The 26479-nt window shown below is 36.2% G+C and overlaps 1 protein-coding gene across 1 annotated transcript in view; it reads left to right on the top strand.

The window, feature by feature from the left end:
• Positions 1-3585: 3585 nt before the first annotated feature.
• Positions 3586-26479, top strand: part of C1H17orf75 (chromosome 1 C17orf75 homolog) — a 38244-nt gene continuing 15350 nt past the window's right edge. Inside the window, exons 1-4 of the mRNA XM_053721420.1 lie at positions 3586-4200; positions 11234-11493; positions 19907-19987; positions 20127-20252. Coding sequence (XP_053577395.1) covers positions 3586-4200; positions 11234-11493; positions 19907-19987; positions 20127-20252 — 1082 coding nt within the window. The remainder of the gene's footprint in view (positions 4201-11233; positions 11494-19906; positions 19988-20126; positions 20253-26479) is intronic.

Here is a 26479-nt window from a genome sequence, read left to right as displayed (position 1 = left end):
CCCTGATCCTATTGGTTAGCGCTTAGGTCCTTTCTAATTGGCTCAAACTTTGGAGGTGTGTAAGGTGTGTTTGAACCTTATTGGTTCATGATTCTGTGTGAGAAGGTGTGTACGTTGTGTTAAGCCTTATTGGCTCATGATTCTGTGTATCTGAGGAAAAATAGTTATTTGGAGTTACGGCCCATATCTTTGATATTTGTGTACTAAAATACTATATATTTGTATTCCCAATTTGATTAATATTATAGAGGAAAAATTAGTAACTCTCGAATTGGCTTAATCATGTGTTGCTTTGATTACGCACAATTTGGATGTTATTCTGATGCAGTCGTATGCTATTCGTGGTGTTATATTACTTTCCACCATTCTATTTGGTACTTTAAATGGATCGCTTATGTGTCCTAATTTTTCGATCAGCTTGATGGACTGTAATATTAATGGCTTCTTTGATCTGGTGTTTCGTATTTTCTCTTCCTACGTGTCTATTGCTGTATATTTCTCCTTCTTTGCGTTTTGTAAGTGTTAGGATTGTTAATACCTTCCTACCAAATATGTACAATATTATTTGGGGACGGGGGGGGGGGCATAGATTCACAGCTTTTTGGTTTGTTTATACACGATCATAATTTTTGATTTGTATTGCACTTTGTGATTATTTCTATCAATAATCTTAGCCTTTATCAATTCGATTACATTCACTACTACTGAAGAAATTTGATTTCCATTAAGAACCCATTGCCAAAAATGAGTATTTTGATAACCAAAATGATGGTTATTTTAACCATTAGAAAGAATTTTTTGGAAAAGTGAAATATGGTTTAGTTGAAGACAATTGATTCAGGGTTAAAGATTCAATATTTATAGATAAGTTGTCTTGATTTATTTTCCGATTTTTCTAGTTTTTATTCAGGGGATCCGTTTTTCCTCTATTTCTAAAGTAAATGAGGGGATATTTGAATATACATATATATCAGTCTGGGTGTCGTTTTTACCTCTTCATATATGGACTAGTAGTTATTATTTTCTTATGGACCCTAGGTGTCCTGGTCGCAGCCTTGAGTCTAGCTTTCGTTCTCTTTGATATCTATTAGACAGTAGTGGTTTGTAAGGCTCATATTAAGCCCTAAGTTTTTTATAATTTGTCAGCCTCTTATATGAGCCCTAGCTTTGGTTTCACATTTATGTTACATGATATAGATTAATATGAACTTAGGTTTAGTTCCATACATGATATAGATTATAAGTTTTTTAAAACTTCTTAATTGTAGTCTTTGATATTTCTGTGGTAAGAGATACTTTATAATTGTGCTCTCAGATGTAGAGACATTTGTATAGAGTGAGATAAGGATTTCTGTGGTGGGAGATTCTTTATAGTTGTGCTCTCAGAATTAGAGACATTTACAAAGGATGAGTTAGGAATGCAATCTTCTTATTTTCTGGTTCGAAATAGAGTTGTAATTTTGTCCTTTGTGAGAGATTTTCATAGTTAAAAGGGGAGAATACTGTTGTTCCAGTCAGGTCACCACCAATGATTATGTAGAGATCGTTGGGCTTTATTGGGGTATATCCTTAATATATCTTGCCTAGACTTCTTATATGTTAGAATGTTTCGTCTTGTTAGAAAAACAGGAATACCTTTATTTTTCTAATCGATGGAATATGGCTAATTTGCCATTTTCATAGCTTGGAAAGGGCTATTCCTCTTTTTCAAATTGTTCCATATTTTTAGTCATGAAGGGGTTGCCATCAAGTTCTTCTCTTTTTTTACTGGGTGTATAAGTATCTTTGGGGAGGGAGGTGACATTCAACTATAGTTCTTTCAAGAGATGTATGTCTTTTCTTATTTCGCTGAGTAAATACGTGTGTTTAGAGAGGGGGTGGTATTCATTTTCAGTTCTCTCAAGAGATATATGTCTTCTGTCTTCAGTTGTTATTCAGGAGATGAGACAAGTCTTCCTTATTATTCAACCCCCTTGGATGTAGACAGTCGAGGGAGAATATCCATTTAGATTCTTCAATCAGTAATTGCTTTTCATGGTTGCCACCTCTCCAATTTTTTGGCACCTTCTTTATCCCTATATATTTTAATGCCTTAATATCCCCACAGTGTTTCTCGGAGAAATGTCTATATAAGGCCGTCTCTTTATTCATCTTCTCGATGCATAGAAGGTGTTCCCTTATTCTTTCCCTTAAAGGCCTAGACGTCTGTCCCACGTACTGTAGGCCACATGGGCATTGTAGTATGTACACCACATTCCTGTCCTGACACCGAATGAGGTCTTTTATCTTAAAGTTTTCAGAGCTATTGTTGGATTGGAATTCGGCGGTTTTTATACCATTTTTGCATGCCTTGCATGTATGGCAGGGGAAAAAACCTCTTACTGTTTTTCCAAATGTATCTTTCACTTCAGATGGTTTTTTCTTTTGTATACTTGGAGCGAGTTTACTTTTTAAGTTCTTAGTTCTTCTATATACGAATTTTGGTTTTCGTGGTAGTTTTTCTCCAAGAATCTCGTCGTCCATAAGTATGTTCCAATGTCTGCGAAAGATGTCTTCAATAATTTTACTGTTTTCGCTATATTCAGTCATTAGCGGCACATTTATAGCTTGGTTGTCGCCTATTCTGTCGACCTTGTTTTTATATTTAGTCAATTCCTTCCTCTCAATATCTCTGATTTCTTCTATCTTTTGATCTAGAAGTTCCTCCTTATACCCTCTCTCCAGGAATTTAGTTTTTATAGTTTGTGCTTGCTCCTCCCATTTTTGGGGGTCCGAGCAATTCTTCTTCATCCTCAGGAATTGCCCTTTCGGAATATTGTTCTTCCAATTCTTGTGGTGACAACTAGTCTGGTGGACGTAGTTGTTACTGTCCACCTTTTTGAAGTATGTTGATGTTTCAATGGCACCTTCCTTCACCTCTATGTTCAGATCTAGGTATGTCAGTGATGTTCGGCTCCACTCGTATGTAAAGTGGAGGTTCGCTTTGTTTTGGTTCATAACATTGATGGTGTATTCAAGGTCTTCTTGAGATCCTTTCCAGATCAGTATGATGTCATCTATGTAACGGCGATAGAGGACCAGGTCCGCGCTCGCTGGGCATGATTCCCAGAAGATTTCCTCCCACTTCGCCATATATAAATTGGCGTAGCTGGGCGCGAACCTGGTCCCCATCGCCGTCCCACATATCTGTCGGTAGAATTTGCCATCATTGCAAAAGAAGTTATGGTGTAAGATGTAATAGATGCTGTCCAATATGAAATCACATTGTCTTGATCAATCAATCAATCAATCAATCAATCAATCAATCAATCAAGACAATGTGATTTCATATTGGACAGCATCTATTACATCTTACACCATAACTTCTTTTGCAATGATGGCAAATTCTACCGACAGATATGTGGGACGGCGATGGGGACCAGGTTCGCGCCCAGCTACGCCAATTTATATATGGCGAAGTGGGAGGAAATCTTCTGGGAATCATGCCCAGCGAGCGCGGACCTGGTCCTCTATCGCCGTTACATAGATGACATCATACTGATCTGGAAAGGATCTCAAGAAGACCTTGAATACACCATCAATGTTATGAACCAAAACGAAGCGAACCTCCACTTTACATACGAGTGGAGCCGAACATCACTGACATACCTAGATCTGAACATAGAGGTGAAGGAAGGTGCCATTGAAACATCAACATACTTCAAAAAGGTGGACAGTAACAACTACGTCCACCAGACTAGTTGTCACCACAAGAATTGGAAGAACAATATTCCGAAAGGGCAATTCCTGAGGATGAAGAAGAATTGCTTGGACCCCCAAAAATGGGAGGAGCAAGCACAAACTATAAAAACTAAATTCCTGGAGAGAGGGTATAAGGAGGAACTTCTAGATCAAAAGATAGAAGAAATCAGAGATATTGAGAGGAAGGAATTGACTAAATATAAAAACAAGGTCGACAGAATAGGCGACAACCAAGCTATAAATGTGCCGCTAATTACTGAATATAGCGAAAACAGTAAAATTATTGAAGACATCTTTCGCAGACATTGGAACATACTTATGGACGACGAGATTCTTGGAGAAAAACTACCACGAAAACCAAAATTCGTATATAGAAGAACTAAGAACTTAAAAAGTAAACTCGCTCCAAGTATACAAAAGAAAAAACCATCTGAAGTGAAAGATACATTTGGAAAAACAGTAAGAGGTTTTTTCCCCTGCCATACATGCAAGGCATGCAAAAATGGTATAAAAACCGCCGAATTCCAATCCAACAATAGCTCTGAAAACTTTAAGATAAAAGACCTCATTCGGTGTCAGGACAGGAATGTGGTGTACATACTACAATGCCCATGTGGCCTACAGTACGTGGGACAGACGTCTAGGCCTTTAAGGGAAAGAATAAGGGAACACCTTCTATGTATCGAGAAGATGAATAAAGAGACGGCCTTATATAGACATTTCTCCGAGAAACACTGTGGGGATATTAAGGCATTAAAATATATAGGGATAAAAAAGGTGCCAAAAAATTGGAGAGGTGGCAACCATGAAAAGCAATTACTGATTGAAGAATCTAAATGGATATTCTCCCTCGACTGTCTACATCCAAGGGGGTTGAATAATAAGGAAGACTTGTCTCATCTCCTGAATAACAACTGAAGACAGAAGACATATATCTCTTGAGAGAACTGAAAATGAATACCACCCCCTCTCTAAACACACGTATTTACTCAGCGAAATAAGAAAAGACATACATCTCTTGAAAGAACTATAGTTGAATGTCACCTCCCTCCCCAAAGATACTTATACACCCAGTAAAAAAAGAGAAGAACTTGATGGCAACCCCTTCATGACTAAAAATATGGAACAATTTGAAAAAGAGGAATAGCCCTTTCCAAGCTATGAAAATGGCAAATTAGCCATATTCCATCGATTAGAAAAATAAAGGTATTCCTGTTTTTCTAACAAGACGAAACATTCTAACATATAAGAAGTCTAGGCAAGATATATTAAGGATATACCCCAATAAAGCCCAACGATCTCTACATAATCATTGGTGGTGACCTGACTGGAACAACAGTATTCTCCCCTTTTAACTATGAAAATCTCTCACAAAGGACAAAATTACAACTCTATTTCGAACCAGAAAATAAGAAGATTGCATTCCTAACTCATCCTTTGTAAATGTCTCTACTTCTGAGAGCACAACTATAAAGAATCTCCCACCACAGAAATCCTTATCTCACTCTATACAAATGTCTCTACATCTGAGAGCACAATTATAAAGTATCTCTTACCACAGAAATATCAAAGACTACAATTAAGAAGTTTTAAAAAACTTATAATCTATATCATGTATGGAACTAAACCTAAGTTCATATTAATCTATATCATGTAACATAAATGTGAAACCAAAGCTAGGGCTCATATAAGAGGCTGACAAATTATAAAAAACTTAGGGCTTAATATGAGCCTTACAAACCACTACTGTCTAATAGATATCAAAGAGAACGAAAGCTAGACTCAAGGCTGCGACCAGGACACCTAGGGTCCATAAGAAAATAATAACTACTAGTCCATATAAGAAGAGGTAAAAACGACACCCAGACTGATATATATGTATATTCAAATATCCCCTCATTTACTTTAGAAATAGAGGAAAAACGGATCCCCTGAATAAAAACTAGAAAAATCGGAAAATAAATCAAGACAACTTATCTATAAATATTGAATCTTTAACCCTGAATCAATTGTCTTCAACTAAACCATATTTCACTTTTCCAAAAAATTCTTTCTAATGGTTAAAATAACCATCATTTTGGTTATCAAAATACTCATTTTTGGCAATGGGTTCTTAATGGAAATCAAATTTCTTCAGTAGTAGTGAATGTAATCGAATTGATAAAGGCTAAGATTATTGATAGAAATAATCACAAAGTGCAATACAAATCAAAAATTATGATCGTGTATAAACAAACCAAAAAGCTGTGAATCTATGCCCCCCCCCCCCGTCCCCAAATAATATTGTACATATTTGGTAGGAAGGTATTAACAATCCTAACACTTACAAAACGCAAAGAAGGAGAAATATACAGCAATAGACACGTAGAAAGAGAAAATACGAAACACCAGATCAAAGAAGCCATTAATATTACAGTCCATCAAGCTGATCGAAAAATTAGGACACATAAGCGATCCATTTAAAGTACTAAATAGAATGGTGGAAAGTAATATAACACCACGAATAGCATACGACTGCATCAGAATAACATCCAAATTGTGCGTAATCAAAGCAACACATGATTAAGCCAATTCGAGAGTTACTAATTTTTCCTCTATAATATTAATCAAATTGGGAATACAAATATATAGTATTTTAGTACACAAATATCAAAGATATGGGCCGTAACTCCAAATAACTATTTTTCCTCAGATACACAGAATCATGAGCCAATAAGGCTTAACACAACGTACACACCTTCTCACACAGAATCATGAACCAATAAGGTTCAAACACACCTTACACACCTCCAAAGTTTGAGCCAATTAGAAAGGACCTAAGCGCTAACCAATAGGATCAGGGAAATATCGGACTAGCACATTGAAAGCGATATGAATAATTAAAGTGTCAAACAGCACTATAAACTATGGTAAGATCAAACACAATAAAAGTAGATAAGATCGTAAAAACAATTAACATTATAAGCCATATGAACCGGAAGTACTAAGAAACTAATTCCGGGATCAATAAACGGGCATCATTGGGAAGGGGTATTTAAAGACCCTTAGACTAACACTAAACCAGTCTTGAAAAAGGTCTATGTTGGACCGAAACGCGTCGACTGGTGAGTAGCATTCCAATTTATATATCCATTTGAAAAACGATCTGCACTATTATTATTTCTTTTGGCAGAAGGAATTAATATCCTGGGTGACGCTGGAGCTGCAAATTGTCTATTGACGCTGAAGCCCAAACCCCACTGCAGGCAATTATACCCCACATAGACTGATAAAATACAGAAAAAAGGAATAACCTACACTTGGAAACACTTAAACTCTGACTTTTAACGAAGATTTTTGGTTACACTTTTTCACTTTTTCATTTTTTAAAAACCATTATGGCGGTTGCAATCATGCTGGTCACTAGTGACATATGAGGTTTAAATCGGAGCACATTTTTTGGATTAAGCTTTGATTTCAAGCACCCTTTTAAAGACACACATAATTTGTATTATATTTGTAATTTGTTTCTTAATATCGAAACCTATCGATACACTTTATATTTTTAGTTTGCATTACAAGTTTCTATATATTTTTAGTTTGTATTACAATTTCTGCACCTGAGACCTATATGACATCACGTTTGACACCTATCGAAATTTATATTTTGGAATTTGTACTGCGATATATATTTTCTTTTGTTGAAATTGTTTTTTCACATTTGACCTGTCACACAATCAGCTAAAATAGAACACGCATCCTTTTTCTTCTTCGCTAGCGGAGAACGGTCACTGATCCTTCAAAGGAACAGTTGATCGGTTCCACTCTTGTCACATATGACCCAAGGGTCCTTGTTCAAGTGTTTAATAAATACTGTAATACACAACCATATATGTAAGTTAACAGTGTTATAGAATCATACACTTTTCTGCGCAATCTGTGAATTGATCTGATAACTATAGTGGGTAGCACTGCTAGAGGATCGGTCTGTACTCCAACATTTTTTGTGATATATACCTTACCCTTCCGGTTGAATTGATATAGCTGGTAACACCACTATAGGATAGTTTACAAGTTATTTTTATTTTTATTTTATTTTATATTTTTTATACTCAGCCTTTGGAAGCTTCCAAGTTATCACACTTAAGGAATCCATATTTTAACATAGCTGTAGGACTGATTGTTTCAGTTATTGTTGTATTATTGTAAAGGCATTTTTATCTTCATAAAGCATTGTGTGGATTCATAATCAATCCACTCTTTATATAAATATAATTATATGCATCAAGTTTGGAAACGGATGTTTTAAATCTTCAAAGCAATGTTTTAAATCTTCAAAGTATTGTCAAGAATTTATGTTTTTAGATTTGGAATAAATCATTTGTTTTAACCCACATTGTGAAGGAATTGGTTTCACATTCTGAACCCTGCCGGTTCGCTGGCGCTTTGATATTTTCTGATTTTTCTTATAACTTATCTGACTACTAGGGGTCACATATCAAGGCTAAGGGTCCATTTAGTAGTAGGCGCTAAGTGATTTCTTCTCTTAGAACAGTTGAATGACACTACTATGTATGTATGTATATATATATATATATATATATATATATATATATATATATATATATATATATATATATATATATATACTTTAGTACTGTGCTATTACTTAAGATCCCTTATTCTAGCTGATTTATACTAACAGACAGTTTATATCAAGCATCAGATGGATGGAAAGCAGAAATTTCTGGGACATACTTCATCAGCTAGAATAAGGAATCTTAAGTAATATAGCACAGTACTAAAGTATATATCTATAGATACATAGTAGTGTCATTCAACTGTTCTACCAGAAAATAGACAAGATTAAATTTTTCTGTGCACAACATTTATGTTGAAGGAAAAAAAAGAAGAATCCTGTCACCATATATTCTGTCAAAACACATGCTACATCTTGTTACACCATATCATATCTTGTTACACCATGTTCTTGTCACACTTTGCCACATCTTGTAACTGTACTATCTATGCTGCCACTGTGTCTTGTCACATCATTCAATGTCATCATGCCACTGTACACAATGATTGACAAATTCTGTCTCATCTTAAAGTCCTAACGGTAATGCTGGTGAGTGACGCTGAGCATCAGAACTGATTGTGTAATAGAGCTCTATCTGATCATCAGTGCTACAGTTATATAAGTATTAGTACTTTATAGCACGCACTGCTGAGCATCAGAACTGATTGTGTAATAGATCTCTATGTGCCATTATATTGTGTAAAGAAAGATTTAAAGGAGGTTATATTTCAGTAAGATTATTGCTCTTTATCAATTTGCTGTCTTATGAGCACTATATTGTCAAGATCTTGTGACAAAAATAAGTTTATGTAAATTAGTTATATTTCGAGCTTATGACCGCTTCTTGTGATATCAAGAAATTCAGCGGCACATAACCTGTTATTTAGTTATCAAGTGCACCGTTAGGTAAATGTTTAAACCTTGACAATAATTGGGTAAGTATAGAGTAAATATCTTTGTGCAAATTATACTGTAGGTTTAAGCAGTGCGCCTCTGTGTTCGGATTACACTGCTGTACTATAGACCCCGGTACTTGAATCAGTGTACTGGATTGGCAACAATTTCCATCCTAGCTCAGGCTCCAATACGAGCAGACATATTCTTAGTTAAATATCCACTAGAATACCGGGTCCCCACACTTGCGTAAGTATCAAATGTTGACTTTAATAGTAGTCAGGTAATTGTTATTAAGTGGGTACTTCTATTGGTCTCTGAGTTAATTACAGTATAGAGATCTGATGAACAAACACATACACACTAATTTAAGTTATATTCTAATAAATCATTCATTCTACAATGTGTATTAGTACTTGTCTTTAGCTGACAGGACAGGAGGGCCCGGGAGGGGATGCCAGCAGCAGGTCAGGTGTGCCGTGTGTGCCTCAGGTTATAGGTAACTAACTACCGACTAACTTACCGTGCTGCTACTATATAGGAGGCTTAGTAGGACTGAGAGGCTGAGGCAGCTAATATGCAAGTAGTGCTGTGCGCTGTGCCACGCAGTGCAACTGTCTGACAAGCAACTCTGACTCTGAAGACTGTCTGCAACTCTGCAACTTAGCCAACTACTGACAGTGAACTGACACTGTGCCTGTGCGTGAGTGAAAAAACTCTGACCCAGATACAAGTCAGAGACTCTGACACTGTGACAGATGATAGCGCCAGCAAACCAATCATCACAGCCTCCACAGCTGCTGCTTCCCTGTAACAGCGCCAGCAAACCAATCATCGCAGCCTCCACAGCTCAGCTGCTTCCCTGGTAACATCACAGCGCCAGCAAACCATTCGCAGCCTCAACAGGCTGGTAGTGGTAACAACAGCTTCCCTGGTAACACAGCCTGAGTCAGGACGGACTCTTCTCAGCAGTCAGTCAGAGACAAGTTGCGTTAAGTAGTCAGTCCCAGGCAGCGCAGGAAGAAAATTAGTAACTAACTTCAAATACGGGACAAACCCCGTCCTGTATTGATTCAATACGGGACACAGTATTTTAACCTGAAATACGGGACGATTCCGTATTTCAAGGGACGGGTGGCAACCCTAGTCTGCTATGTTTCCTGCTTGCCGTGGGAAAACTGGAAGAGCTAAACTGGAAGCTTCTAAGTAAGTTTTTAAACAGTTTTATACTGGATTTTTAGATCAGTATCTGTGCATATTATTTTTTTATAGCAGTGTTTATTACATGCAGTTATATGAAAATTGGTGTATACTGTCCCTTTAAATTCATATTCAGCATATCAATGACGAATCCGGCTTCCTCCAATTGTTGCGTGCCCCACGAGCTGGACGTCAAAGGGGCCACACAACGATTGAAGGAAGCCGGATTTGTCATCGAGCTGCTAAATACAGTAGGAGATCTGGGCATGGATCTGCGGTATGTTTACCATAACACAATGGTAAATATTTGAAAAAAGAAGCGTCTTTGTAAAGTTTAATGAATTAAAGAAGTGCCCCAGTTTTTAAGATTATTTTTAGATACTGGGCACTAATTCCTTAAACTTTACAATCACTTAAAGAAATGTTCACTCACCTGAGCCACCTAGGAATACTCATTAACCCAGAATACCAAGAGAACTAAGGACAATTGATAATTGAAGTAAATTGGAAAGTTATTTAAAATGTTGTGCTCCATCAAATCCTTTTATGTTAATTTTGACTTTACTGCCCCTTTAACTGTATTGATAGAACATTTCCAATGCTAAAATGCCGTGGGTTTCTTGAAAACAAGTTTGTTACATTGTATTTCCATATTCCATAGTATGTCTTAAAGCGGTTTGAAATTACCGTATATATTTTAAAATGATTCAGGCAGCTAGTATTAACTCAGTATTAATTCCCAAATAATCTAGCTGATTATGCAACCATCACACTACTGTAGATAAAGTATGCGCATATATATCCCATTATGCTGTGCATCATATTATTGGTTTCGTGTAGGAACACTGTGTGCCAGGAACCTTGTTTTTTCGATCCTACTTCTTGGGGAGCCTTTCTGACCGCGCACTGTTTGTTTATCTGTCATTAGAGCCGCGTTGGCTGCTATTGCAGCTGTTGTGGGAGATGCTGCAGACTCAGACTTCATTAGCTGAGTCCGTGGATGGGGACGAGCTAAGAAGTGACGATGGATTCCCGGAGGAGCGGAAAGGAGAACGGCAGAGCTGCAGCTTCTATTCATTCTATGTTTATCAGCCTGGGAGGTGAGATCTGCACAGTGAGAACTCTATGTGCATCTCTTTATACACAGCGAGCATCTTGCATAGTGTGTGCACTTACAGTAGTATACATTCTGCCTTATGCGGTGTAAGCAACATGCGCAGTGCTGTTTACACTGAAGTTATTATATGCATTACCTTATACGCTGAGAGCAGCTTTCACAGTGTAGTATAATGTATGCAGCCCATAGAGTAGTTTGCATATTGCTTTATGCAGTAACAGCAACATGCACAGTGCTGTATACACTGAAGCTAGTATGTGCATTACCTTATACGCTGAAAGCAGAATGCACAGTGTAGTAAAATGTATGCGGTGAATGGCATTATATTAGGGTAGTAACTTACTATGAAATCAGCCCATAGAGTAGTCTGCATATTGCTTTATGCAGTAACAGCAACATGCACAGTGCTGTATACACTGAAGCTAGTATATGGATTATTTTATACTCTGTGGATACATTGCTGGATACAGTGAGTAGGAATGGATGGATTGACTGCTGCCCTCCACAAAAATATTAGACAACCAGTCAATAATTTGAAAAAGAGGTAGGTGGGGGTCAGGATCTTACCTTAGCCCAATGAGTAAGCATATTACATTAAACATCTAAAGTAGCACTCACAGCACAATATATTATAAACATGAGTGTATTTCAAGTATTATGTACAGTATGTTTAAAGGAACACAAAACCCCCACATTTTTGATCCGTTTGCGCATAATATTTCAAACTTGGTTTCCAATATACTTCATTTGTCAAATTTGCTTCATTCAAATGGTATTCTTTATTAAATATGTCTGGATCACTACATGTCTGGAATCACTGCTGCCATCTAGTGCTCTTGCAAATTTAACATTTTTGTAAAACTGCTGATATGTAGTGCTGCAGACACGCACACTCTCCTGAGCTCACCTCCCTGCTTTTGAACAAATGAAACCAAGAGAATGAAAAAAACTTGATTATAGAAGTACATTTTTAAATTGTATGGTGTACCTGAATCATAAAAGGAATAACAAAAAAAGTTTTAAAAAAAACATTTTTTTGTATACATATGCAAAATAACTCACTTTTTACAGTTGTCATGAGTAGCCTCTCTTGTGTATACAATAACTGGTTTAGTATAGAAAAAACATAGAGATGCACTCAACTAGGCTTAGAACTGAAGCTGGAAATATTTCCTTGCTTAGTCCCTCCATACTCCAAGGGGACATAGTCTTTCTGCACACTATGCCTTTCACAAAGGTAAAATCTCCTGTAGCATATCAGTCTGACCCTGCCAAATGACAGTCCATCACCGAAATACCAGGCAAAGCTCCTTTGAACAAGGGAAAACAAACAAACCCCAGACGTACGTTTCGGCCTCTATGGGCCTCGTCAGTGAGGTGCAGTTGCATCCCTCTAAGGCATGTGTGCAAGGAGGCCACGTCTGGTTACCCCTTTTTCTCTTAGGGTGACCTAACTGGTTTAGTATTTCAGCCTTCTTCTTGTTACTGTTAATCATGCTACCCTTCCAATTTTTTTTTAATTGAGGTTTTTATAAATAACAACATGACATGAATGTAAATATGTTCTTTCACAAAGACACCAAGTACATGTGTATGCACCATGCTAATACAGTGTGGGACATGGATAAGCGGGCATTAGTCAAAAAATGAATGCCTATACGCTAAATACAGTACATACATGCGTTGGATTACAATCGGAATAAAAATAAATATTTTCAAGTTCAACATCTTTTTCAGACAACTCATATATCGCTGAAACCTTTTTTTTTTTTTTTTTTTTCTTTTCTTTCTTTATATGACCCTCCTTAAGTAACTATAGGCCGCTCTTGGACCTATACGTAATAGCTTGGGTCTCTGGAGGTAAGCTATTATGATATAGAGCCAATTTTGGGCCTAGTGACTTAATACATTTAGTGTAAAACAGTTTATGATAAACATATGAAATACATTGGATTTTATAGCAGACTAATAGCTGCTAGGAATTAAACCCAGAAAATAAACTGGGAATTTTTCTTAAACTTGAATTGCTGATATTGGAAAACTGCTCCTATCTCATAGTTGGGAGAAAGCTATAAGATGGTATATATTGGAGGACACTCATAAAATATATAAAAGCACTCTAATTGGCACTAGGTATATATATGTTGGTAAGGCAATCCCAATCTCCATTTAGTTATCATCTTAACTAGGATTCCCTTGTTTGGGGTATCGAAATTGCTACCTGGGGGTATCTTATCAGGAACAGATCTATTTAAAAAATACCCAAGTATTATAATTGTGAATAGAGTATTGTGGTATGTAATCATATACCCATCTAAATATTAGCTCAGTCAAACGTCTGGTAAACGTCTGGTAAAAATGTACCCATATCATACAGTTATAAATCCAATAGTCTCACAGGTTAGCTATATATACAGTATGGAAGCTTGGCAAAGGGAAGGCATGAATACAATCTGTCTATGTGAATAGTTATAGGCTGTTACAACAAAATTTAACTTTAACTTTCAGATCTAAACATATAAACTGCAGTGCAAATATATAGTTATATAGGTTGTACACTATCTTAGCAAAAGATGTAAATTACAGTAACAAAAGATTATTATATAGGACTCTGAATTCAAGCTAGTTAGAGAGATAACCCTCAACTGGAGGAGTTAACAATAACAAACGTTTCCCCAGGGCCATATAACCCCAATTAGACATAGGGTATAGTTCGGTCATCCCATTCCGGAGGCTGGAAAACGGCCTGAGTGCCGTGAATCCCTGGACAATACCAAGGGCTGGATCAATTTCAGGGTGCTTTGCTTCCGAAAAGTGTGGCTCATTCTGTTTGGGGTTATGTCAGTTAGTGATTGCGGACCAGTCTGAGTCCGTAAGCTGGCAGTATTTATCTTCTTGCATCTGCCCATAAATCCATACCTCCCCCGCACAGTGGATATCTGATCACGGATGTTCCAAATTCTGGGATTGTTGCTAAAGCCCATCAGGCGGCTGACTGCACCAACCTGATTTCTGTCTGACGAAAATTCTGTGTAGCATCTCTCTCCTTGTGTGACAGAGACATAGCCATCGGAGGTCGGTCTACCGTCGAGAAAGAAAACATCATGCTGCTTTTCTCGCTCAGAGGCCCGATATAAACTGGTGTCCATGTTCTCAGCTATGGGACGTTGTTCATTTGTGACGGATTGGCATTCTGTGCTGTGTGTGCTATCAACCATCTCCTCCGCCATTTTGGAAGCATAGTTTTCTCCTTCCCCTAGCAGTTGTGACGGTTAGCGCAAGGTCTTGGAAGCTATTATGAATCTGCCGATGTAACTTCCAAAGTAGTGCCTGTATCAGTAAATAGTCTTCCTCCATGTTCAGCTTCAATTAATTAGCGTAAGGTCAGTTTCCTGTAATATTATCTCCGCTCTAACCCGGGCGGTCGGTGGGGGGGGGGGGGGGTGTCAAGAGCCCTCTTGTAGGTCCTCAACTGTGCTCCAGGTAGGCTAATTCCACTCTCTCAAGATATAGGTGAGGCACACAACCATATTCAGGGTCTCCCCACAGTAAGGCACCCTTTGTCAGGGTTTTTTCCCTGCTTTGTTTGCCATGTGCTGCTGGCAGCCATTTTACTCACCTCTCTTGCCGACTCTGGTACATACTGTGTGATGCTGCTCATTTCCTGCACTTCCTTTTATGGCCAGACTGGTGTACATCATCTGTGTGAGACAGGATGCAGTCTCAGAATTGTGATGTCATCACTTATTATTTAAAGGTCCTCTGTTCAGTATGCTTTGCCTTTGCGTTGTCTCAGACCTGTTTGTGAGAGCTCCTGTGTATTACCTGGCTGTCTGGCGTCCCTCCTGATTCCTGATCCCTGGCTTGTTCCTGACTCTGCTGTTCTCCTTGTTCCTGATTCCGGCTCGTCTGACTATTCCTTTGGCTCCTGACTCGGCTTGTCTGACTACCAGCTCTGGTTTTGATTCCTGGCTTGTTATTTGACTTGTGGACTTTTTATTATTTTTTTTGCTATTAATAAAGGTGTGATTATTTTGGCACTTCTTGTCTGTCTGATTCCTGACACCCTTCTAGTATGAATCTGGGGTGAATTAGGTTGCAATTTCAGGTATAATTAGCTATTTGTGAAAAAACACTCAGATAGCTTCCTGAAGTGCGACTTATCATGGCCGCTGCGTGACCACGCCCCCCATTTACACATTTTAATGTACTTATATTTTCCTTTGTAGATTTTTTTTTGCAATTTATCTACTTATAAAACTTTTTAGAGTTTGACTTAGAATCCTTTGCAATTAATCTTTCATTTTCAATTTTGGCTGATTTGATAGCTTTTTTGCATGTTGTATGTATATCATCTATCTATTTATTAACTTTAATATAAATGTATGTCCATATGTTGTTATAAAAAATATATATATGTGACGTGCAGATATTTTTATGTAGGCAGTGAGTGTGCATTTACTTTTATTAATAAACTAAATTAATACATTTCTGTAGCTAGTAGTAAAACATACGACTTGTGAGCCAACCAGGAATGGCTTTATGCAATTTTAAGCAACTTTCTAATTTACTCCTATTATCATTTTTTCTTCATTCTCTTGCTATCTTTATTTAAAATGCAGGAAAGTAAAGCTTTGGAGCCAGCCCATATTTGGTTGAGAACCTGGGTTACAATTGTTTATTGGTGGCTTAAATGTAGCCACCAATAAGCAAGCACTATCTAGGGTGCTGAACGTAAATTTGGCCGGCTCTAAGCCTTTACATTCCTGCTTTTTAAATAAAGATAGCAAGAGAACAAAGAAAAATTGATAATAGGAGTAAATTAAAAAGTTGCTTAAAATTGCATGCTATATCTGAACTGTGAAAGAAAAAAAATTGGGTTTAGTATCCCTTTAAGGAGATTTACTGCACATGTGTAAACATGTCAGCACTGGAATATAGTGAAAGATAGTTTTCAACATGGCAGCACCAATGACTAGACCGAAGCAGGGAATAACCTCTATACTATGCTTATAACATATTTTTAGTGTTTAATGTCCCTTTAAGATGTCCACAGCATTTTGGGAGCAATCTGGTCCTATTGACAGATTTGAGCCTGAAGCACTGTATATTTTCTGTATTGATGTGATGATCACTTGTTTTACTGTAAGTTATTGTGAGTTTGAGAGACTTCTGGAAGCTCCAGTATCTGTTAAAGTGTGTGAGTGTTGTCAGTATATGGCCGGGTTATAATACAATTTATTTAAAGGACCAGTAAATACAGCAGATTTGCATAATCAACAAATGCAAGATAACAAGACAATACAATAGCATTTACTCTGAATTTTAAATGAGTAGTCGATTCTTTTCTAACACATTTCAAAGTTATGTATATTTCCACTCCCCCTGTACCATGTGATAGCAATCAGCCAATCCCAAATGCATATACGTATAGTCCGAGTTCTTGCACATGCTCAGTAGGAGCTGGTGACTCAAAAAAAGTGTAAATATAAAAGACTGTGCACATTTTTTTTTAATGGAAGTAAATTGGAAAGTTGTTTAAAATTACATGCTGTATCTGAATCATGAAAATTTAATAAAACCTGAGTGTCCCTTTAATAATTTATTCTTTAAAAAAATACATTGAATTATATTTATAGAAAACCAGATTATGAATCAAATAATCCACACTTATGCTGTTATAATATTCTATACAAAGATCATAAAGATATACCTTTACAAATTACTTTATTCACAATAATCTCCCAAATCAGAGTTGCATTAAAATATCACAATGAGATACCAAGGTATGGATTGTTCACTTCCAGACAAATATAATTAAGCTACACAAATGATTCTATATAACTCTAATTAAAACACCAGAAGTTATATATATATTATTTATGCAAACAGCCAATTTATATGCCAATTTATCTGAGCTGAAATAAATTCTTATTTATCTACAAAAGGTAAATCCTAAAATATATCTATATAGCTGCAATCTGACTATAGTCTTAGAATACTTTTGTCTAAAATATAAAAAATATAGAACAGTCATACATCACCATATGAATCAAGTTAAATGTGTTCCAGCTTTCCAAGTAGATTCAGGTCACTTCATATGAAGAAAAGTATTGCAATCGGATCAAGAAATTAGTCCCTGGTTTTGCTTATAATGACTGTGTCCCCAAAAATGGCAGCCAAGTTTTCAGTCAAAAGTTAGCAGACAAAAAGACTGTTTCCCCCCCCTTGCATGAGGTTATATCATGTGATATACCCCCCTTTTCTTATTCTAATCATTGAAAATAAATTCGATAGGCCCTTAACGGAGCTGTCTTTCCATTGGCCCTCGGAGCTTGTCACTCTCATTTGTTCATATGGATTTGCATGTGTTCTAGTAGTTAATCCATTTGGCTGTCATACCATTTTAATCCCCTAGGGGGCAGCAGACAATCACAAATGCAGTCTCCATCAAACATTGCTGCAGTTCAATTATCTAACCTATAAAATGTTTATTTTATTTACTATAATTTTCAGTATTAATAAACTTATCTGGCCAACATATATGGTAATATATAATGCCATTTTCTCTGATTATTTTAATATGAAACATAAGTATATTTCTAGTAATCATATTATTAAGCAGCTCACTGTTAACCATCCTTCTTCACTGAAACATAGCATTCAACATCCTGGCATTGTATTGTATCTTAAATGAATACAGTATATTTCACGTTTCTAATCATTTTGAATGCATGAATAACCAGATGTAGGTCTGAAATGAAAGAAATAATGTTGTTAAAAATGTCAAACATTTATACATCTATTAATGCAGATATTATTCAATACAGCAGGCATTTATCCAATATAGTATGTCCCAGATCAATATATATATATGTTTTTAATATGATCTGTGTATTTTAAATTATTATGAAGATTTAGGCACAGCATTCCCAAATGTCTGTAAGTAAACATGAGTTCAGCTGCCTTATGTGTATTTAGTTGGTTTAGGGGCAATTAACATGTCTGTGCTAATTACTATATTCCTGGCTTTAGTGATACATATCTTCCACCAAAACAGACATTTAGGCTCACTCTGTATTGAGCAGTGAGGGGGTCTGTAAATCTGTTATCCATTTTGGGCAGGAAACTCCATATATGGACCTACGCATCTGAGGGTTTCAAAATGCTAATATTTACTTTGAAGTGGCCCACTGGCCTTATTTATACAACAGTCTAAATCCTTTGTTCTCTCCTGTGTAATTTTGCATATTGATTTGGGGAGGATTGAATTGTGGGCAGCCAGGCATCTGTCTCATGGCCTCAGAATTGCAATACATAGAATGTGTCCAGTAATAAAATAAGCATTTTCAAATTTAATATTTGATAGATTATATTAGGCACTCACTGGGCTTTATAAATTAAAAGAATCCTTTAATAAGTTCAATTAAAAAGACATAACGTTTCGGCACATATCTAGCTGTTGCTAGACGTTCACCCAGTCACACTACGCGCTGCTTGTTTTGAGAGGTTGCCTTGACGACCAGAATGCGACACAGATGTGGGCGTGTAAGCGTGCGTGAGTGTGAATGGGTGAGACACGTCATTCTGCTATCACTGCAGCCTTCTGCGTATGCTAGATCCGTTGCCATGATTACGGCGGTAGTCACGTCATGACGTCAGGTACGTTGCCGTGCAACTATGACGCCCATGGAGCGTGTTTGGGCTACGAATGTTTGGGGGTAATTATTTTTGTATTTAAGGAATGCCTATTTTAATGTTTGTTAGGAGGTTCAGGTGCTTAGTTGTACTTATAAGGTGACATTTGACAAAGGCACAAGATATGTGCCAAAATGTTATGTCTTTTTAATTGAACTTATTAAAGGATTCTTTTAATTTATAAAGCCCAGGGAGTGCCTGCTTTTTTGGATATTTTTTTCTACACATGGTTAGCAGTGCACCTTGGCATACTATACCCATGGGGTGAGATTGTGCTGTCCTGCTTGGATTATATATATATATATATATATATATATATATATATATATATATATATATATATATATATATTGACATTCACAGATACCCTGACAGTGCGTTTTTACATGTAGTTAAACACATAATACAAAATTGAATTAATTTAAAAATTAAATTGAGTAAAAATATATTTTGTATTTAAACTTTGTCCCTTTTAATCCAAAGCTTACATGAAAATTATGTGAATTAAAAAGTGTATGTGTGTGTGTATAAATATTAAAAATAGTTCATGTTTAGTAATTTATACAGGAAGACACCATGAGCATTTTGGGATTTCTCCCTTCAGACATAATTCTCAGTGGCTTCCTCAGCTGAAGGATGTCACATCACATGTTGTCTTGACATCACTGATCTTTTGTCACAACTATATAATTTTACAGCCTGTCCCACAATGCAGCCGATAGTGATGACGGATGCCCATCCAGTGCTTTTGGAGAAGCTCCCTCAACAGAAAATTTCAGGTATTGTGTCTTAATAAGTAGACTAAATAAATCAGCCAAAATATTATTATTAAAAAAAAATATATATATATGAAAGGGACACTTGTTGTTGTAGTTTTTCACAACTTTCATGGTTCATTTTCTGTTTTTTTTTTCCAAGTCTTTCCTTGGTGGATACAGACTTACCAGCCGAAGCAGAACCAGAACTCAGAAGTTTTATTGCTAAGCGTCTGTCACGAGGAGCCCTTTTTGAGGGAATGGGCAATGTTGCATCTGTAGAACTAAGGTATGAAAAACACCAACAGAGATTCAATAAATCCATGTTATTTTCCACTAGCAGGACTTTTGTGTGTGTGTGTGTATATATATATATATATATATATATATATATATATATATATATATATATATATATATATATATAATTCACATAGGTGGGTTTAGCACAACTATGCTTTCATATTAATATTAGGATCTTGGTCACACATTATGGCTATATTCTGCTTTGTCAGTCACCAACTTACAAGGTGTCCCAATGTTGACTGAACACTACAATACTTTGCGTTTATGGGCTGCATCATTCCTGCTTCTCTATAATAGAATGAAATGATACTCAATGGCTTTATATCCAATTCCATTACACTGCCATGAGAACACCTGAGCTTGGGTGGGCTGCTTTAACCAATGGACAGTTGTCAGACTTCTTTTTTTAAAATACAGATCCACAAAGTTTGGTTTAGCACACCTTACAAAAATAGTTTAGCTACATCTTTGGGAGTGCTGCAATTAGACTTTACACAAAAGAGGGGATGTTGGCACATGTCCACTTGCAAATAAACAAAACATTTTAAAAATGCTGCAAAAATCACCTGTGCTTTTATATTAAAGTTTTGATCTTAGTCACCCAATATGGCATATTCTGCTTGGCCAATTACCAACTTACAAGGTGTCCCAATGTTGACTGGTCCGAACACAACAATACTTTAATTTAGTGTTCTATTTGTGACAATGTATAGATTATTTTAAAGTATATTTTGATAAGAATATTGCAATCATTACTATTATGGTTTTTGTAATCGAAAGATTTTGTATACTCAGTATTTTCCTTAATTCCATGTGTTGCTTGTCTCTTCTTAAACAATTAAAGGGATACTAAACCCAAACTATAATTTTTTTGGGGGTTACGTTTGCTTATTAGTGGCTAAATGTAGCCACCAATAAGCAAGCACTATCTAGGGCGCTGAACCTAAAATGAGCCGGCTCCTAAGCTTTACATTCCTGCTTTTTAAATAAAGATATCAAGAGAACGAAGAAAAAATAATAGGAGTAAATTAGAAAGTTGCTTAAAATTGTATGCATTATCTGAATTATATATATATATATATATATATATATATATATATATATATATATATATATATATATATATATATATATTTTGTTTAGTATCCCATTAAATTGATTGTACTAAAAGGGACATTGCAGTACAACAATGAAGGGGATCTATAGATTTAGTATAATCTGTTAAACAACTTTGCAGTTGTATTAAAAAAATATTTTGTTAGCCTAACATACATTATTTTGTTAATGTAACAGATACATTGAAAAATTAGTCACAATTAATCATATGATTTGCTGCATGAAATAAAGATTATGCAAAGTACAATTGGAAGATTTGCATATGCCTTAGATCACTCAGTAGCTTGTGTCTTTGCAACTGTGGCTTCTGATTAAAAAGTAAGTTGTCCATTCTTAAAGGGACAGTAAATACCTTGAAATTGCTAGACATTACTGTTGTCTTGCTATAATATAACCTATAATTCAAGTTTAAACATTTTTTAAACAACTGTTTGCTGCAGTTATTTTTAAGTTGTCAACCCAACCCAGCATTTGCCTCATGTGGAGTAGCAAATCTTTGCTTGAGTCTGCAGCTGACAAGGTTAGACCGGTGACTATGTCAGTATAGAGTGTGTTGTTTTTTTTTTGTTGCCATTTAAAAGGGCGTTAACCTGCAAATCCAGTAGCTGATTTAGACAATTTGCAGAATTTTAAAAACCTAAGTTGCAGATTTTGCGTTTTGGCCTTTCTAGGGAGATTGGGACAAAGCACAATTTTTACACAATTTAATGCAATGTTTAATGTCCCTTTTTAAGTTCTGAGAATTAGAAGAGCTCCAATTTTCAGAGCTAAATTACACACAAATGTGACTAAAATCAATAATGTATGGCAAAATTGTATCTTTTTGCATAACTAAAGCCTGTACTTTCACTTCTATCTGGGATTTAAAAGCTCACAATATTCAGAATAAAATTTTATGAAAAAAAGGACAAAATAAATGAGTGTTTTTTTTCCTACCGATAATTAAACAATTTAAATTCCAGTCTCAAAGAGCTTAAAGGTATATGACACCCAATTTTTTTCTTTCTTGATTCAGATAGACCATACAATTTTAAACAACTTTCCAATGTACTTCTATAATCAGATTTGCTTTATTCTTTTGACAAGAGGCGTATATGTGCAGCCACCAATCAGCTGTTAGCTCTCAATAGTGCATATCTGCTACTGAGCCTACCTAGTTACTCTTTATCTGCTGCCCCCCCTCTGTGAGTCCCTTCACTGGCTCCTCATTCATGGCAGAATAAAATTCAAACTTGTCACCCTGACCTACAAAGCCCCGACAACCTGCCCCCCACTAATCAACAATATAATGCAGCCTGTCCCCTAAGGTCCAACAATGCTAGATTGTAGGACTTATTTTGTGTGGCACCAACCCACTGAAACCCACTTCCTTACACTAATCTGTTCTTCTTAAAAAGCTCTCTAAAGACATTTTTGTTCAAGGAAGCCTACCACACAACTCAATAACAAATGAATTCCACTTACCTAATAATTGCCCTCATCTAACTCTGTACTAACATCATTCTCACCCTTGCATTTCCCACCACCTGTTTCTCATCCCTCTAGATCAGTGATTTGCAACCTTTTTTTTGCCGTGGCACACTTTTTTACATTAAAAAATCCTGTGGCACACCACCATCCCAAAATTTTACAAAATCACACATTGTAGCCTAATACAGGATATATATATATATATATATATATATATATATATATATATATATATATATATATATATATATATATATACACACAGAAGAAGGGGCGCTAAAGGTCCCGAAACGTCACTTAATAAAATTCTTCACTTTTGATGTCAGAAGACCAGTGAGTGCTTTGATTTGATTGCTGCTATATACTCCTTGATAGCACCCTGGCAGTTAAAGTACGGTGGGGAGAGTGCATGTACCAAGAACTATTTGTGTGTACAGGGAGTGCAGAATTATTAGGCAAATGAGTATTTTGACCACATCATCCTCTTTATGCATGTTGTCTTACTCCAAGCTGTATAGGCTCGAAAGCCTACTACCAATTAAGCATATTAGGGGATGTGCATCTCTGTAATGAGAAGGGGTGTGGTCTAATGACATCAACACCCTATATCAGGTGTGCATAATTATTAGGCAACTTCCTTTCCTTTGGCAAAATGGGTCAAAAGAAGGACTTGACAGGCTCAGAAAAGTAAAAAATAGTGAGATATCTTGCAGAGGGATGCAGCACTCTTAAAATTGCAAAGCTTCTGAAGCGTGATCATCGAACAATCAAGCGTTTCATTCAAAATAGTCAACAAGGTCGCAAGAAGCGTGTGGAAAAACCAAGGCGCAAAATAACTGCCCATGAACTGAGAAAAGTCAAGCGTGCAGCTGCCAAGATGCCACTTGCCACCAGTTTGGCCATATTTCAGAGCTGCAACATCACTGGAGTGCCCAAAAGCACAAGGTGTGCAATAATCTGAGACATGGCCAAGGTAAGAAAGGCTGAAAGACGACCACCACTGAACAAGACACACAAGCTGAAACGTCAAGACTGGGCCAAGAAATATCTCAAGACTGATTTTTCTAACGTTTTATGGACTGATGAAATGAGAGTGAGTCTTGATGGGCCAGATGGATGGGCCCGTGGCTGGATTGGTAAAGGGCAGAGAGCTCCAGTCCGACTCAGACGCCAGCAAGGTGGAGGTGGAGTACTGGTTTGGGCTGGTATCATCAAAGATGAGCTTGTGGGGCCTTTTCGGGTTGAGGATGGAGTCAAGCTCAACTCCCAGTCCTACTGCCAGTTTCTGGAAGACACCTTCTTCAAGCAGTGGTACAGGAAGAAGTCTGCATCCTTCAAGAAAAACATGATTTTCATGCAGGACAATGCTCCATCACACGCGTCCAAGTACTCCACAGCGTGGCTGGCAAGAAAGGGTATAAAAGAAGAAAATCTAATGACATGGCCTCCTTGTTCACCTGATCTGAACCCCATTGAGAACCTGTGGTCCATCATCAAATGTGAGATTTACAAGGAGGGAAAACAGTACACCTCTCTGAACAGTGTCTGGGAGGCTGTGGTTGCTGCTGCACGCAATGTTGATGGTGAACAGATCAAAACACTGACAGAATCCATGGATGGCAGGCTTTTGAGTCCTTGCAAAGAAAGGTGGCTATATTGGTCACTGATTTGTTTTTGTTTTTGAATGTCAGAAATGTATATTTGTGAATGTTGAGATGTTATATTGGTTTCACTGGTAAAAATAAATAATTGAAATGGGTATATATTTGTTTTTTGTTAAGTTGCCTAATAATTATGCACAGTAATAGTCACCTGCACACACAGATATCCCCCTAAAATAGCTATAACTAAAAACAAACTAAAAACTACTTCCAAAACTATTCAGCTTTGCTATTAATGAGTTTTTTGGGTTCATTGAGAACATGGTTGTTGTTCAATAATAAAATTAATCCTCAAAAATACAACTTGCCTAATAATTCTGCACTCCCTGTATATGTGTGTGTGTGTGTGTGTATGTATGTGTATATATATATATATATATACACACACACTGTACTGTGCTGTCATGCCATGCCTCCTACAAACTATACATGACATATTGACATTCATTCACAAACGATCGTAATAATTGTCTGTGAATGAATGTCAATGTCATGGTTGTAAATGATGCCTGATGAGCCTGTCACATACCTCCCAATATTTCAAAATTTGAAAGAGGGACACCCCCGCACTGTTGTCAGTCTGCCACGGTACACCTGAGGATCTCTCACGGCACACTGGTTGAAAAACACTGCTCTAGATTGTAAGTTCCCTTGGGAATAGAGCCCTCAATTCCTCCTGTATTGGTTTTATACATTTTGTCCTGTCTCTTAAAAATATTGTATCATTGTTGTTCTTTTATCTGTTGTACCCATGGACAGTGCTGCGGAATTTGTTGGCGCTTTATAAATTAAGTATAAAAAAAATTGATAATAAAAGTAAATTGGATTTTTTTATTTCATTTAAATTGCATGTTTTATCTGAATAATTAAAGTGTAATTGTGTGTAATGTAATGTCCCCTTTAAAGGGCAATTATAGCTGATTTTTCTTTCATCTAAAAGAGGGAATTTCAAAACTTCCACCAGCAGAAACTGTCTTATAGCCAGTAAATACTGAGCTAGTATGAAATGCACAGTGGATACTGCTGTATTCATTTAACTTAATTTGGACTTAGTGCTAATTTTTTATTGTTCATATAAAAAAACAGCATTCAAACAGTTTGAAAATATTTTTCTCTGTCAGTATATGGCTGTGTTATAATACAATTTATTTAATAATTATTCTTTAAAACAAACCCCCTTATTAAAATGTATATACGAAACAATTAAAATCAATATTTTATTCCTACATTCTTTATATTAGTCAAAGTTAGAAAAACACATTGAATTATATTTATAGAAACCAGATTATGAATCAAATGATACACCCTTACTGCTGTTACAATATTCTATACAAAGATCATAAAAATATACCTTTACAATTTACCTTATTCACAATGAGCACATTAAAATAGTACAAAAAATACCAGAATCTTCTGTTATTAACCAATAACTCTAGTTCAATGCTTAATATGGATTACCAACTTACTATGCTTAATTAATAACTACCAGGGATTTAATCACAATAACCAGTTTATGTACAGTTCTGAAAGAGTTCACTATAATGACTGACTTATAAATCTGGAGTATAAATCCCTGTCTAGCAAATAGATTATTTAGCAATAATGACTAGTTAAGACTACACAGGACTATGGATATAACTTAAAATACAAATTGTGCCCTTTTAAAATTACTAACTGCACTCTAGTTATAGTTACCAAATACCAGATTTAAATATTATATACAGTATATATTTATCAATCGCGTATACTTTACCCCAATTAACCAAATCGATGTTTCAGTTTCCAGAATTTCTTGTTTCACCTCATATGAATAAAGGTATTGCAATAGGGAAAATAAAAGGTAGCCCAATGTTACTTATAGTGACTGTGTCCCAAAATGGCAGCAAAAGTTATCAGTCAAAATTCAGCAGCAGAGAGCCCTCTCCTATCCTCTTGCATGAGGTTATATCATTTTTCATCATTG

Source organism: Bombina bombina, chromosome 1 (assembly GCF_027579735.1).
Source record: "Bombina bombina isolate aBomBom1 chromosome 1, aBomBom1.pri, whole genome shotgun sequence".
NCBI classification, from domain to species: domain Eukaryota; kingdom Metazoa; phylum Chordata; class Amphibia; order Anura; family Bombinatoridae; genus Bombina; species Bombina bombina.
The sequence above is the reverse complement of the archived record's forward strand: the minus strand, read 5'-3'. Positions and strand labels throughout refer to the sequence as shown.